Here is a 15,410-nt window from a genome sequence, read left to right as displayed (position 1 = left end):
ACTGGCCATCTAGAGACTGACTAGCCCTCCAGGCAAGGATTCTGGGAGGCTGGAGACGGGCATCAGGGCTGGGCTCAGGGGTAGGGGCTGCCATTTGGCACAGAACAAAACTGCTTGGCTTCACAGAGAACCAACCCTTGGTTTTCGCCTCATTACCAAGCCCTCAAAATTAGAAGTGCAAATGCACCACCACAGAGTTTGGGAGTTGGAGGTGGGGTTCAGTACATGGATTTTCCACTGTCCAAGTGAAGGCTGAAACTTGTCACTTTAAATGAGTCTCCTTGAAAATGTAGGTGGTGTCAATAAATACACTGTCTTAAGGGCTCCAGGGTAACCTGTACCTGTAAAGCAGATGGAATGAAAGGACAGGCAGCAGGATCTCCCTGATGTGGCCTCAGCAGGCCGGAGCAGTCCAGTGGGGCTTGATGTCCCAGCAGGTCCGCTTTTCCTCACTGGGCCTGCAACAACTATGGTGGCTCTTATGTACAACCAGGGTAAGGAAGGCCAGAACCCAGCTTGCCAGTTTGGAACACTCTGGAGGGGAGAGGAGGTCTAGGGGTCAGAAAGTGGAAACTGGAGGAGTCAGGAACATAGACCTGGGACTCGGTCTCACTCAGTCTGCCCCATTGATTGTTTTTGGCTTTTCCTTTTGGCCCTTTCCATGGTCCACAAGCTTCCTGAAAGGTCCATTGGGGCTTGAGTTACAACACATGGCTAACAATGGAGGGAAGAGGGGGCAGGGGCAACGAGGGCCAAATGAAAGTTGACCGTTTGGCCTGTGACAAACCTGGGAACAACTGCCTGCTGCCTGTGCTCTCTAAAATGTGAATAAGTCCCTCCTGCCAAGAGACCTCCAATACCCTTATCTCCAGGCCACATACAAGAGCAGACCGATTCCATGTTAGACTGATGATACCTGAATTCGCGCCCAGGATGGGGGATGCTGCAAACGGCTTACCTTCGGTTATGACCAGGTCAGTCCCGATTTCTCCCATCTCACTTTCTCTTAGACAAAATCCCTGAGGGCCAACTGCTTACTCCACCCACCCCCAAATCCTCTCCACCAAACCACATGGGAACCTGGCAATCCAGCAGAGGCCCCGGCAGAGGGCAGAGAATGCTGCAGGGAGAGCGTAGGTCAGATCTAGGGAGGAATGCCAGGCCAGAAACACCCTCAACAGCCTTGGTGGACAGGATGTCTGAGGGTTCCCCCATTGACTCCTTTTGAGATGTAGTCTCACTCTGTCACCTAGGCTGGAGTGCAGTGGCACGATCTTGGCTCAAGGCAAGCTCCACCTCCCAGGTTAAAGCGATTCTCTGCCTCAGCCTCCCGAGTAGCTGGGATTACAGGCGTGTGCCACCATGCCCAGCTAATTTTTATATTTTTAGTACAGACGGGGTCTCACCATGTTGGCCAGGCTGGTCTTGAACTCCTGACCTTGTGATCCACCCGCCTCAGCCTCCCAAAGTGCTGGGATTACAGGCGTGAGCCACTGCGCCCGGCTCCCCTCCCCACTGACTCTTAAGCCCATGTTAGCAGCCAGCAGTGGGTAATCTACACGTCTCTCTAATTCCGAGCTCCTCTGTGGTCACATACAGGAGGGGAGGCCAAGTGGCCATGAGACCACACTAGGGTAACACCAGACTTACCAGCCACTCTTGGGAGAGAACTGAAGCAGGCAGCCCCCAGCTCTCAGGAGAACCACCTTCTCCTTTGGCCTCAGGCAGGTGAGGAGGATGTACTCCTGTCACAGCTCGAGAATTATAAAGGATGCTTACAAAAGAACTGTTTTTCCCTACCTCAGTTATAAAAGCCAGTAAGTTGTCTCCCTGTAACCAAGAACTCAACTGCCTAACCCTCTTTCCTCTTCATCAGAGTAACTAGGGAACCAACATTTTTGCAGCAACAGGACTTTTGAGAGTTATGGTTTCCAAAATTAAAATATACCAAAATGCCATGCAGTTGATTTGCAGGTTTTAGAGCTGTATTTTAAAACAAATCAGAGTGAAAATGAAGATTTTGAAAGTCATGATGAAAATGAAATGAATATAGATGAAGTCACTGGGTGCTCTTTTAAAGATGCTGTATTTCATTTAAATATTCAGATAAGGAAATAGTCTCAACTCTGCTTTCCCACTTGTTAATCACTTCAAAAATCGAGACACTTTGGGTCCTATATCACACACAGAAACAGAGCATCTTTAAAGTTAGAGAAATCAGCATAGTTTACTTTACCGAAAATTCACGTTCAAAATGGTGCATGCTCTACTGAAAACAGCAAAGAGAGAAAGAGAAAGAGGGGACACAAGTCATTATTCAGATTTTAGTGTCATTTAATCAAATAGTAACAGACAGTAAAATATTAGTCTGAGTCACAAGCTGATTATTCTCACTGTGAAACTAGGATATACTCAAATTAACCACAAAAGGCACTGGTTTGTAAACACAATTGTGAGCCTTTTAAAACATGGCAAACGTATTTATAGAATAACCAATGAGTCGCTTTTTGAGCCACCTAATGAGTTGCTTTCTTCTTCACGTTCTTTGTCCTCTGAGCCAGTTAGATACTATTTTTATTTATTTGCAAGCATGATGCTCACTTCAGAAGAGCCATGAAGGTTTTACCTCTGAAGAGCAAAATGGATATGAGGAATGTACTTAGTTCTATTATTAAACAAGGACGGTTGATCAAGAGGGGGGAAAATGAAAACCCACCACTTTTTTCCAAGCAAGTCTTTTTGAGTCTACAATAGATTTGTCTCTTTAAAGTTGGGATGAGCAGACCTAAGGCCAGAGATCCTGGGCAGGCATCGTCAAGGCGGGAGCACTGGGCCCCTCCCTGAGGCCCTGTGAGCCCCTCCCTAGAGGCTGAATTGGGCAGTGAAACTTACTTAAGGCTATAAAGCCATTTTAAAAAGGAAAGCAAGGCAAATGTTTTTCTTGTCTTCTTTTAAACTGACTAGATTCCCAGCTAAATGTGAAGGATCATGCTTTGGTAAATCTCAGAGTTCCTAATGAACCAACTCTGCCCCACAGCCTTCTCCTGGAAAGGGGCTGGGAAACTGGAAAAGAGGCCCTCCAGCCTTCTCAGTCCCATTGTCCCCCAAGGCTAGCCAGAGAAACTAGAATCCCTCTTTCTCCAAGGTGGGTCGTAGAAACAGAAACCCTTTTCCCCAAAGCCCACTATCATACCTAAAAATATTACTCTCCCTCCACCTTTCTGTGTAAAAACTGTCCATAAAGAAATCACTTGGCTGGGCATGGTGGCTCACGCTGGTAATCCCAGCACTTTGGGAGGCCAAGGTGGGCGGATCACCTGAGGCCAGAAGTTCGAGACCAGCCTGGCCAACGTGGCGAAACCCTGTATCTACTAAAAATACAAAAAAGTAGCCGGGCGTGGTGGTGGATGCCTGTAATCCCAGCTACCTGGGAGGCTGAGGCAGGAGAATTACTTGAACCCGGGAGGTAGAGGCTGCAGTGAGCCGAGATCGCGCCATTGCACTCCAGCCTGGGCAACAAGAGTGAAATTCCATATCAAAAAAGAAAAGAAATTGCCTCACCTACCTTGTCTGACTATAGGTTGTAAGACCCCCATTCCAGAGAGGGTCCTGCCCACACCCAGAAGGAAGGAATGCTGCTCAGACAGGCTGAGAACTATCTAGACAGACAGCCTTGCTGGGTTTCCCCACTCAGTCTATTAACATTAGATCATAGCCTTTTCCTCCAATCATATTTCCACACAGCTGTCCATACTTTGTTGAACCTAAGCATAAAAATGGACAATTTTCCCTGTACCTTTGGGTCTTCATTCTGAAGGCTCCTGTGTATACACATTAAATAATAAACTCATATGCCTTTTCTCTTATTAATCTGTTTTGCGAGTTGAATTTTAAGCAAACCTTCGGAGGGCTCCCACACCTCTTTCTCTGCAGATATGAAACTTCCCTTTCTCTCCACTCATTCTTGCAGACTGGGTTTTCTACAAACTGCCAGCTCTCTCACCTCAAAATTATTGCTTAAAATATAAACTACAAGTAAGAACGGGTAGAATTATCCAATTGCGAGACATTCTTTTTTTTTTTTTATTTTTTTATTTTATTTATTTATTTATTTATTTATTTATTTTTTTTTTTTTTTTGAGACGGAGTCTCGCTCTGTCGCCCAGGCTGGAGTGCAGTGGCCGGATCTCAGCTCACTGCAAGCTCCGCCTCCCAGGTTTATGCCATTCTCCTGCCTCAGCCTCCCGAGTAGCTGGGACTACAGGCGCCCGCCACCTCGCCCGGCTAGTTTTTTGTATTTTTTAGTAGAGACGGGGTTTCACCGGGTTAGCCAGGATGGTCTCGATCTCCTGACCTCGTGATCCGCCCGTCTCGGCCTCCCAAAGTGCTGGGATTACAGGCTTGAGCCTCCGCGCCCGGCCTTTTTTTTTTTTTTAAAGCAGGCACACAATTGCTGGAAAGGGCTCATAAGGGTAAGACCCCTTCACTTAGAAACCGAGATTAAGACCACCTTTAGCTGCCAGTTTATACCTGATGGTGTTTTACTGCTTATAAAGCCTCGCCATGTATGCCACCTATCTAATAAAGACCGAGACTTCTTTTAAAAGACAGCCTCAAAGAACAGAAATTATTTGTCCAAGGTCATAGTGGGAATGTGGCAGACCTAGGTAGGACTCAAGCTCTGGTTTACTGACTCAACATTCAGGGTTCTTTTCACACCAGCCGAACACAGTATTTAAGAGTACAGGCCCTGCAGTGCACCCTCAGAAAGCAGGCACTCAGTATATCAATGGGGTAAATGAACAACGACAGAACAAGTTACACTTCTGGCTCTAGCACCCCCCTAACTTGTGTGACCTTGGTCAAAGTCTCTTAACCCTACTAGAGCATCAGTTTCTTCAACTGTAAAATGGAGCTAAGCTGGAGTCCACTCACACTGGAAAAGAAGGTATTCACGATGATTAACTGAAACAAATGACTATAAAGCAACAGTGCCTGGCACAAAATAAGTGTTCCAAATATATTACATATAATTATTTTAAATAACAATGTAGGGTCCTCTGCTTACTTAGCTTTCCCAAAATACTCTTTTACAAACCCATTTTTTTAGAAAAAGGGCCGTGATCCCACCATTATGGGAGGCCAAGGCGGGCAGATCACTTGAGCCCCAAAGCTCGGGAGGCTGAGGTGGGAGGTTAAGGCTACAGTGAGCTGTGATTGCACCACTGCACTCCAGCCAAGGTGACAGAGAGAGACCTTGTCTCAAAAAAACAGATAGCAGGCCGGGCGCGGTGGCTCAAGCCTGTAATCCCAGCACTTTGGGAGGCCGAGACGGGCGGATCACGAGGTCAGGAGATCGAGACCATCCTGGCTAATACGGTGAAACCCCGTCTCTACTAAAAAAATACAAAAAACTAGCCGGGCGACGAGGCGGGCGCCTGTAGTCCCAGCTACTCGGGAGGCTGAGACAGGAGAATGGCCTGAACCTGGGAGGCGGAGCTTGCAGTGAGCTGAGAGCCGGCCACTGCACTCCAGCCTGGGCAGCAGAGCAAGACTCCGTCTCAAAAAAAAAAAAAAAAAAAAAAAAAACAGATAGCAAGGCAACAGGCCTGTCTGCTCCCAAAGGAGGGTGGGAGGGAATCTTTGCGTGTGTGTAAATTGGGTCCTTTACAACCTATCAGTTCTCTGAATAGAGGATAAACACTAGTTGGTGATATTACCATGAAATAAACCAGGATAAAGAACTGTAAAATCCTGGAAAGAGGGAACTTCCTGAGGCAGAAAACAACTTTTTGCAGAAAAGACAGTACTAGGAATGTTTTTACTGAAAAAACAGGGGTCGCCGGGCGCGGTGGCTCAAGCCTGTAATCCCAGCACTTTGGGAGGCCGAGACGGGCGGATCACGAGGTCAGGAGATCGAGACCATCCTGGCTAACACGGTGAAACCCCTTCTCTACTAAAAAAAATACAAAAAACTAGCCGGCGAGGTGGCGGGCGCCTGTAGTCCCAGCTACTTGGGAGGCTGAGGCAGGAGAATGGCGTAAACCCGGAAGGCGGAGCTTGCAGTGAGCTGAGATCCGGCCACTGCACTTCAGCCTGGGCGATAGAGCGAGACTCCGTCTCAAAACAAAACAAAAAAAAAAAAAAAAAGAAAAAACGGGTCTCAGCAAAAGAGTCTTAGAGAATCCCACCCCACCCAATGCAACTGCCAGCAGACTTAGAGAAAGGATATTTCTCCCATCAACTTGGTAATGACCTCAAGAAGGAGCCCCCAGAGAAGAAGCTGCAGGAAGAAAAGGGAGGGGCCCCAGCCCTTACACAATTGCTGGAAAGGGCTCATAAGAGTAAAACTCTTAGGCCGGGCGCGGTGGCTCAAGCCTGTAATCCCAGCACTTTGGGAGGCCGAGACGGGTGGATCACTAGGTCAGGAGATCGAGCCCATCCTGGCTAATCCGGTGAAACCCCGTCTCTACTAAAAAATACAAAAAACTAGCCGGGCGAGGTGGCGGGCAAGGTGGCGGGCGCCTGTAGTCCCAGCTACTTGGGAGGCTGAGGCAGGAGAATGGCGTGAACCCGAAAGGTGGAGCTTGCAGTGAGCTGAGATCTGGCCACTGCACTCCAGTTTGGGTGACAGAGCGAGACTCCGTCTCAAAAAAAAAAAAAAAAAAAAAAAAAAAAAAAAGTAAGACTCCTTCACTTAGAAACTGAGATTAAGACCACCTTTAAAAAAAAAAAAAAAAAAAAAAAAAGTAAGACTCCTTCACTTAGAAACTGAGATTAAGACCACCTTTAGCTGCCATAAATGTGCTTACAACTGATGCTTTAGGGAAGAAAGGCACTGCTGCTGAATTCAACTTACCTAAGCTGATCTATTGCTAAGCAAACTGCCAAAGGCCAGAGTGCACAGTGGATTTAGGATTTAGAGTGTGCTTGATTAGAAAGAACTGTGAGGCCAGGTGCTGTGGCTCACATCTATAATCCCAGCAATTTGGGAGGCTGAGGTGAGAGAAGCACTTGTGCCTAGGAGTTTGAGACCAGCCTGGGCAACATGGTGAGACCCCTGTCTCTACAAAAAATTTAAAAATTAGCTTGATGTGGTGGTGCACGCCTATAGTCCCAGTCTCTCAGGAGGCTGAGGCAGGAGGATCACTTGAACCCAGAAGAAGGCCGACCTCTAGTTCTGCAAGGAAGAACAGCCTAAACAGGGGCTGGCCAGCCAAAAGTTGCAATCCTGGCTGGGCACAATGGCTCAAGCCTGTAATCGCAGCACTCCGGAAGCCGAGGCAGGTGGATCACTTTGAGGTCAGGAGTTCAAGACCAGCTGGGCCAACATAGTGAAACCCCATCTCTACCAAAAATACAAAAAAATTTGCCAGACGTGGTGGTGAGTGCCTATAATCCCAGCTACTTGGGAGGCTGAGACATAAAAATCGCTTGAACCCAGGAGGTGGAAGTTGCAGTGAGCCAAGATCGCACGACTGCATTCCAGCCTGGGCAACAGACTGAGACTCTGTCTCAAAAACAAAAATGGTGTAATACCTAGGCGCAGAGTCCTGCTGTCACTCCGCAGAGGCCTTGAAGGCAGAGCAAGCCTATGTAAATCAAAGATTTGCTAAGCATCTCCTACACATGCCCCATACCCTAGAAGAAGGAAAGTTGTACAGAGAGGCCAAGCAGAATCTGAACAAACAGGCCTTGCTGGGGTTATATCATACCCTTTTTGTCCAATCACACTGAGATGGAACTGGGACCACCCCCAACTTTTAGGGACCTGTAAACCTCAAGGCATGGAAATAAGGAAAAATCCAAATGTTCCTTTAAGAAAAATTTCAGGCATCCAGCTAGCCCTAGAGGTAATTAAGTAACTTGGTAAACAAGAAGTTAATAAGTGGCTTAAGAACAATAGCCAAGGAAGTTAAAGCTCCAGAGAAGTTCCCTTGCCCTATACAAACTAAAGATAAGATCTTAACATATGTCCCTGAGTTGTCTTTCAAAGGCTCAGGCCCCCACTGAAGACCCTCACCACAAAGATCCCTGATTAGGAGGAAAAGAAGACTAAACTGTACCTATTATGGATCCCACTGTCCTTTGTTCTAAGTTTCTTCCTGAGAGGCTTGGAGAAAGTCACCCCCCTAGCAAGTTAGCATTTTTCTACTGACCCCAAAATTCTTAGAGCTTCTGCAACTAAAATCAACTGCAAGTTAGATCTCTGAATCTACCTGTGAGCACCCCCTACCCCCAAGATGTCCTGCCCTTTTAAACTTAAACCAATGTGCAACCTCGGTGTACTGATTTGTAATTTTGCCTGTAGCTTCTGTTTTCCTGAAATTTACCCCACTGTTAAAAATCCTTGCCTGTAAGCCACCTGGAAGGTCAGATTTTTGAGCATTTCACTGCCTGGTCCTCCTTGCACAGCACTTTGCAATAAATGCCTTCCTTTCTATCACTGAAACAGCCTTGGTGTGGGGATCTGGTTTTATTGCACTGGGTGAACGGACCCAAATTGGGTTCTATAACAACATTTCTATATGGTTGTCAATCATGCCTATCTGAAGATATCTCCATAAAAGGCCCAAGAGGGCAGGGTTTGGAGAGCTTCCTGATAGCTGAACATGCGGAGGTTCCTGAAGGGTGATGTGCCCAGGGAAGGCATGGAAGCTCCTTCCCCCACACCTCGCCCTATGCATCTTTTCATCTGTATCCTTTGTAACATCCTTTATAATAAACCAGTAAACATGCTTCCCTGCATTCTGTGAGCTGCTCCAGCAAAGTAACAGAAACTAAAGAGGGAGCTGTGGGAACTCCTACTTGAAGCTGGTTGGTCAAAAGTTCTGGAGTCCTATCCTTGCAAATGGTGTCAGAAAGAGCAAGTCGTTTTGGGGACTGAGCCTCAACCTGTGGAGTCTGATGCTATCTCCAGGTAGATAGTGTCAGAATTGCATGAGAAGATACCCAGCTGGTATCCACAGCAAAACTGATTGCTTACCTGGTGGTGGACAGAACCACTCCCCCATGCCGTGACATTTGGTCACAGAAGTCTGTGTTGATTATTATAGTGTTGAGTGACAGAATAAGAAAAAACACTTTGTGAGTTTTTTCCTAAACATTGTCTATTGTTTTGAAGCTTCTGAGAGGCACTGGGAATGTGACTCCACAAGAGCTAGGGCCTTGTCTAGCCATTTCTGTAACCCAGGGCCAAGCACAGTCCTTAGCAAACCAGTAGGTTCTCAGTAAATGCACCTTGACTACATCTTGAATGAATAAACTCCCTTGGGTTGAAATGCTTAGGGCCTGAAATGCTAGGTTGCCAGGCAAATGCTAAATATTAGTTACCATTTTCATGAGATGCATTACAGGAAATGCCCAGCAGAGGTCAGATTGCAGGCTGAGTCAATTTCATCAACAAAACATTAAGGAGATAAAAGAAAGGAGGAGCCAATATTTGCTGGAAACCTCTCATCTCTGCCAGGCACTCTCACTCTGCCAGGCATTGTGCTGGGGCCTCACATGTTTTCCTTCTAAATCCTCAAGACTCCCCTTCAGGCTGGGTGCTATCAAATTCACAGGAATGCCCCTCCCACTCACCTCCAAGTTTTCCCAATATTGACTCTACTTACACAAGATTCCTTTTTTCTCTCATTCTAAAAGTTACCTTATCTCATGCAGACTTGCTACTGTATGAGACAGCGCCCATTTAAACACAAATAAATTAGAGAATTCCCCCCAAAAGTCCAAATAGATTGTAAATTCCCAAAGGCATTTAGAGATAAGAACCAACTGTCAACTGAGCAGGGGCAGATCTAACCACACAGAGAAGGGCTGTGAACTGAAACAGGTGCCTCAAGCGCCTTGCTTGTTAAAGGAGGATTTATGGATTTTCATTATTAATTTTCTCCAATTTTCTTTTTTTTTTTTTGAGATGGAGTCTCGCTCTGTCGCCCAGGCTGGAGTGCAGTGGCTGGATCTCAGCTCACTGCAAGCTCCGCCTCCCGCGTTTACGCCATTCTCCTGCCTCAGCCTCCCGAGCAGCTGGGACACAGGCGCCCGCCACCTCGCCCAGCTAGTTTTTTTGTATTTTTTTAGTAGAGACGGGGTTTCACCGTGTTAGCCAGGGTGGTCTCGATCTCCTGACCTCGTGATCCGCCCGTCTCGGCCTCCCAAAGTGCTGGGATTACAGGCTTGAGCCACCGCGCCCGGCCCCAATTTTCTTAATATGCCTAAGTGGTGTTAAATTAACATCCTATCTTCTAGGAAATGGCTCAATATAGTCTGGGCAGTAGATCACCACACATTTCTGATTGGACTAAACAGTTTATCTCCACAAAAGACAAAAAAGGCCTATTTTCTGTCTTGATCAACATTTGGGGGCTTTCTTGGGAAATCTGACAAAGTAAGATAAGGACAAGAATATCCTCCCATGGACCAGGAACTCTGCTACCCAAAACAGGCCCTGGCCCTAGAACATTCAGTAGTAAGGCACCAGTAACCACCCTCAGCCAGAAGTAAGTCATTCACACTAGTCCGCTTGTGTTTGCTTGCTCTCGTTTTCTTAGCAGGGTCAGTTAGAAGCATTTGAGTGGAGCTGAGGAATGCTCTTGGCAGCTCCCGGGTGCTGTGTTAGGTATTAACAATAAATATGGAATCAACTCATATACCAACCCCCTGCCAGTGACTCTCCCTTCACACAGCTGTAGGAACCCTTCCAAGCACAGCCAGCAAGCTCTGAGTGGCAGAAGCAGCTCCTTGCACATCTAAAACAACTGGTTCATTTAAGAAGCAAAAGGAGATACTGGTGTCCCAACTGTTTTTACTGGGCTTGCAAAAGACTTTAGGAGAGACATCTTGGCTCAAAAATAAAAGAAAGATATCATGGGGCTACTCCACAAAATCAGAGATTATTTTTATAAGCAATCTCCAAGATAAATTCTTTTTACATTTTTCAATCAAAACTTGTATCTAATTTACAAAGGAGAAACAAAGGCTAATAACAGAAAAATATTCAGATAATTAAATACATTACAGAGCAAAACAGAGTCAAATCGTTGCCAGAAAATCAGAAACACGGTGACTCTTTCACTCCTCCACCTAGATCAGTTGTGCTCTGTGACAAAACTGACCCTATGGACGGGCTCCCTGAGGAGAGAGGCCAGCAGGACGGGACCCCTGGGCCACAGTGTGTTTGTGTTGTTCAGCTGAGCATGTACCAAGACAGGCTCCAATCTGAGGAGCTCTGCATGAAACTTTTCAGCAAAGACAGCAAGCTGGAGCCAGGGGGTGGCTAGTGGCCCTGAAACTGGTCCATTCCCTGTGAAAACTGAGCTTGGAAATCTAGCCCCTCAGCTCTCCCAATGACACTGCTTATTTGCACTCCCACTGATCTCTATTGAGAAAGCTGCTGCTATCTAACCCCTGAAATTGTTGGGCCAAGGCAGGAAGAGGCAAAGCCTGCTCCTCCTGTTGGCAGACAGGAAGGTGGCATGTCACTTTACTCCATCACTAACCTGATGTAGAGGGTGGAGTTGGCGATGACGGGGACGTGAGAGGTGAGCTGGCCCCAGATCCTGCTAAGATAAAACACAGAGAAACCCTCATGGGGACCAACGAAAGACATTTGGAATTTGGCCCAGGCTGGGACCCACTGCTGTCTGAGAATCTATACTTGGCTTAGTGTGTGAGCCTTGTGAAACAAGATGATGAGGGACAAAAAACTCAGAGACTGGACCCAATGACAGGCTTTTACTCTGGTGCAAGGTCCACCTCCTTCCCAAGCTACTAAAAGCTCCTTGCCTCCCATTGCTCCCCAAAGCCTGCCTGGTTTGAAACTTTGCACAATCAACAGCTTATGCAATTGGCTGCAGTATCTTTTCCTGACCCAACCTCCACTCCTGGGTAATGACAAATGACAGAGGCCACAAGTGGTACAGGGGACAGAGAGGTGCAGAGCAGCCTGCTGGGGGCTTCCAAAGGAAGGGAGAGCTCCCTACAGCATCTACCCGGTAACACATTCTGCAGAAGTTCCATTTTATCAGCAAGAAGAGTCAACTAGAGGGTCTATTCAGTTCATGGATTTCACAGGCCTTTTCTTATCTAGAATCAGTAAATACCCTTATTCACATTAAAACAATGTGCAAAATCCCACCTGTTGCATGCTTTCTCTGGATGTAGTAACCTTATTATATTGCAAATATTCCCACGTTCTCAGTATCTCCCCATTACTTGGTGATCCCTAGAAAATATCTTCCTGAGCTGACATGAAATGGCCCAATTAGCAGAGGTTCCTACATAAGCCTTTCCGTGGACACAGAAAGCCCCCTCCCACACATAGAGATCCTATGGAGAGGTTAACCAAATCTCCCTAGTCAGGTGCTTTCTGATGTGCTGATAGGCACACACACCCAAAGGGAGGGCTGTCATCACATGCCCGAGAAGCAACCAGAGCTGGTGTGGTTAAGGCCCCAGCCATCACTTCACTCACTACCCACAGGTCATGTTGGTGCCTCATGGACACTGGCCATCATGAGAAATGTCCTGATCAAGCCACACCTCCCTCCAGCTTAATACTTTTCTACTTGCAATATTCCCTCAGTTCCCTATAAAATATGAGGGTGTTTCACTGAAAAAGAGGGTAAAACTCAATGCATGCTGTCTTTATACTGTTTGTAGTGCTAATGAACTTTAATGGGGAGAAGCTTGACTGCCTGATTCCAGTAGGGTGTGGGAATTATCTGTATATATCCATCAACTGCTACTTCATTTTCCTAAACTCCTGAGGGCACTAGGGTATCCTGAAGTCCTTGAGTCCCACCTGGCTGCACGTGACACAGCTTTGCAGGCAGGCAGGGTCTTAGAAGGTAGAGAGCACACTGTCAGGCTTTCTCTGCTCTATAAAAAATTAGCCACTGGACAGAATGACTGCTGTTTGGAGTCACGAGTCTCAGCATAGTAATGACCATGACTGGTCCATGACCCTCCCATCAACCATGGAGAAAATAGGCTTCCAATTCTGAAATTACCCGCCAGCCACAACAGCATTCACCCTCGAGGAGCCTGCACTGGTCCTCTTTGGGACCTCCCCTCCTTCCTCTCCTTTGCAGCTCTCCCTGAGCCCTTCTCCAGTCTGGACTCTGCAGTGGTGTCAATGTGACTCTCACTCTCCTTCTGGAGTCTATGGACTTTCTCTGTTCACGGCTTCCAATCTCCAGCTCTGGCCATGCCACTTGCATTCTCCAGCTGTGGCTCATCCAGCCCTCAGGGCTGCAGTCTAATCATCTTGTACACTTTTCTCCTCACGCCCCAGGCAGACATTCTCCTCCCTGACTTCACTGAGAAGACTGAGGCATGACCTGTGAATACCCCCAATTTCCTCCCTTCTATTTTTAAACATCTCTGCCTCTTCACCTGCCCCCACCAAATCCTACTGCTAGGAAGAGATGCATGGGTTTCCTCAAAGCTGACACTGATAGCTGGGCTTTGGATGCTAACCCTTGGCTTTCTACCCCCCTGGCACCCCTGCCAGTCACCGTCTCTTTTGCATCTTCAAATTCCCCCTCTCTGCTCTTTCCTTCCTCTGCCTAAAATATAAGCAGGTATTCCCCAACCCAAAAATCTCCCCTTCCCATGGCCCTCCAGGGCTAAGCCAAAACTGCTTGGTAACTAGGGTGAAACCCTCCCTTCTCTATGTGGGCTATACTTTACAGATTCATAAATTAGAAAAACTGGAAGGCCCCCAGGGATCATTTAATCTGGCTCTGATTTCCAAAGGTGGGACATTATGGCCCAAAGCCAGCAGAGCTGGGTGAGGGACAGCTGGGAGTGGCAGCAAGGACTGCCACCTCAGGATGGTGCTCTTTGTACCATCTCGGTTTCTTGCCATCCCCACACACCATCGAGTCCTTTCCTTAATTCACACAGGAAGGCACATCCTCCCATCACATGGGGTCCAGAGCAGCAGGCAGGATTTAAGGTCATTTCTGTTCATGCAGGCTCTACTAAAAAACAGGAGGCCTCACATTTTAAGTCAGATCTGTTGTCCTCCCATGGCTAATGCTCCTGTGTCTTTAGTTGATCAAGTTCTGCCATCAGTGAAGAAGGTGAGCTACCCAATTACCTCAGAAGTCCCTTCTAGCATTTGAGTGCTGTAAGCCTATGAATGCTGTTGCAATCCTTCATTAGAGACAAAGTTATTTTGTTCTCTGTAGTCATTACTACATTGCCCAGTTTCTGGCCAGCAGAACTCAAGACGTCTTGACCAACTAGAGACTCCTGACCCTGACCTCTGGGTCCTGGGTCCCATTATCATCTATAGCCAGTTACCTGAATTATTGGAGTTGTTGTACTTCGCTGAATGCTCCTCACTATTTTCAAGAGCAGATCGTTTTGACTTCTTTAAGAATAAAATAAAAGGGGGAGAGGGGAGAGGAAAGCAAAGAATAAACACAGTGAAGCTGGAAGTCAGAATAAAAATATTTTCCAGGCATACCATTAAACTAGCTACAGACAAGGTCATACTCAGCCCCATAACTTAATACAGTGAAGAAGTCCCAGCCAAAACTAAAGGGGGAAATAAAACAACAAATGCTGACTTTACCTGCTCAGGCCAATTGTTTCCTCCAATTACATACATTATGCCATGATCTGCCCAGCAAGCTAGGAAACTACATGGGCCATTTCTCTGCTGATTATCATATGGCTCTTTTATTTTTTATTTTTTCCAAAAAAGCTGCACCCCAGTCATATGGAAATAGTCTTAGCTTTCAAGGAGATATAGCACAGCCATCTGTCATTAAATGGGCACCATTAACCTAGAGCTTTCTTCACATGTACTCATGAACTCATGGAGGGAATGCAGAAAGACACCAGACTTACCTTTCGAGCTAAAATCTTTCTTTTCTTTCTTTCCTCCTCAGATCCATGGTGTGACTGAGCTCTTGTCAGTCTTCGATGCTGGTGAATCTTTAAGAGACCATAAGATATAAGCATATCCCACAGAAGGCAGCTTCCTAATGAAAATCTTCTCCAACACATTTTGGCAAACCACATTTTATTTGGATAAAAAAAACTTTCCTTGCTCAGGCTGTCTACTTCCTGGCTCGGGTCTGGATGCCAGGTAGAGGAGTATGCCAGAGGAAGAGGTCCTTTCTCATGCCCCTAATGCCTTCCTGCCTTCCCCTCTTTTACAGAAGAAGAATGTGGTGAGATAGCATGGACCATGCATGCCCCCAACTACCACCAGCCAGCATGCCCTGATCAGAAACCCAGACTGCCCTTCCTGGACATGTTTGTTTCCCACATAGACTAAGCAGGACTAAGGGCAGGACTGTCAAGTATCCAGCTCTGCGGGGCAGCATTCAGCCTAAAGGCTGGCTGAAAGTAAGTATGCTTAAAATATTTGTGGAGTGAACAGTCAAATG

General features: G+C 46.7%; 1 protein-coding gene across 14 annotated transcripts in view; it reads right to left on the bottom strand.

The window, feature by feature from the left end:
* PXK (PX domain containing serine/threonine kinase like) overlaps positions 1-15,410 on the bottom strand; it is a 100,287-nt gene that overhangs the window by 3,960 nt on the left and 80,917 nt on the right. For 3 of the 14 annotated variants that reach the window (XM_010360482.1, XM_030926875.1, XM_030926926.1), the window contains 3 exons: positions 14,866-14,952; positions 14,314-14,383; positions 11,502-11,564 (listed from right to left, as the gene is read on the bottom strand). In XM_010360482.1, the coding sequence (XP_010358784.1) occupies positions 11,502-11,564; positions 14,314-14,383; positions 14,866-14,952 (220 nt within the window). Of the gene's footprint in view, positions 1-2,236; positions 2,270-11,501; positions 11,565-14,313; positions 14,384-14,865; positions 14,953-15,410 lie in introns of all 14 variants that reach the window. The other 11 variants (XM_030926883.1, XM_030926895.1, XM_030926904.1 and 8 more) reach the window with 6 other exon arrangements.

The sequence above is a fragment of the Rhinopithecus roxellana genome, chromosome 1 (genome assembly GCF_007565055.1).
Source record: "Rhinopithecus roxellana isolate Shanxi Qingling chromosome 1, ASM756505v1, whole genome shotgun sequence".
In the NCBI taxonomy this organism is placed as follows: Eukaryota; Metazoa; Chordata; class Mammalia; order Primates; family Cercopithecidae; genus Rhinopithecus; species Rhinopithecus roxellana.
Note: the sequence above shows the minus strand (reverse complement) of the source record. Positions and strands in the feature narration are given on the sequence as shown.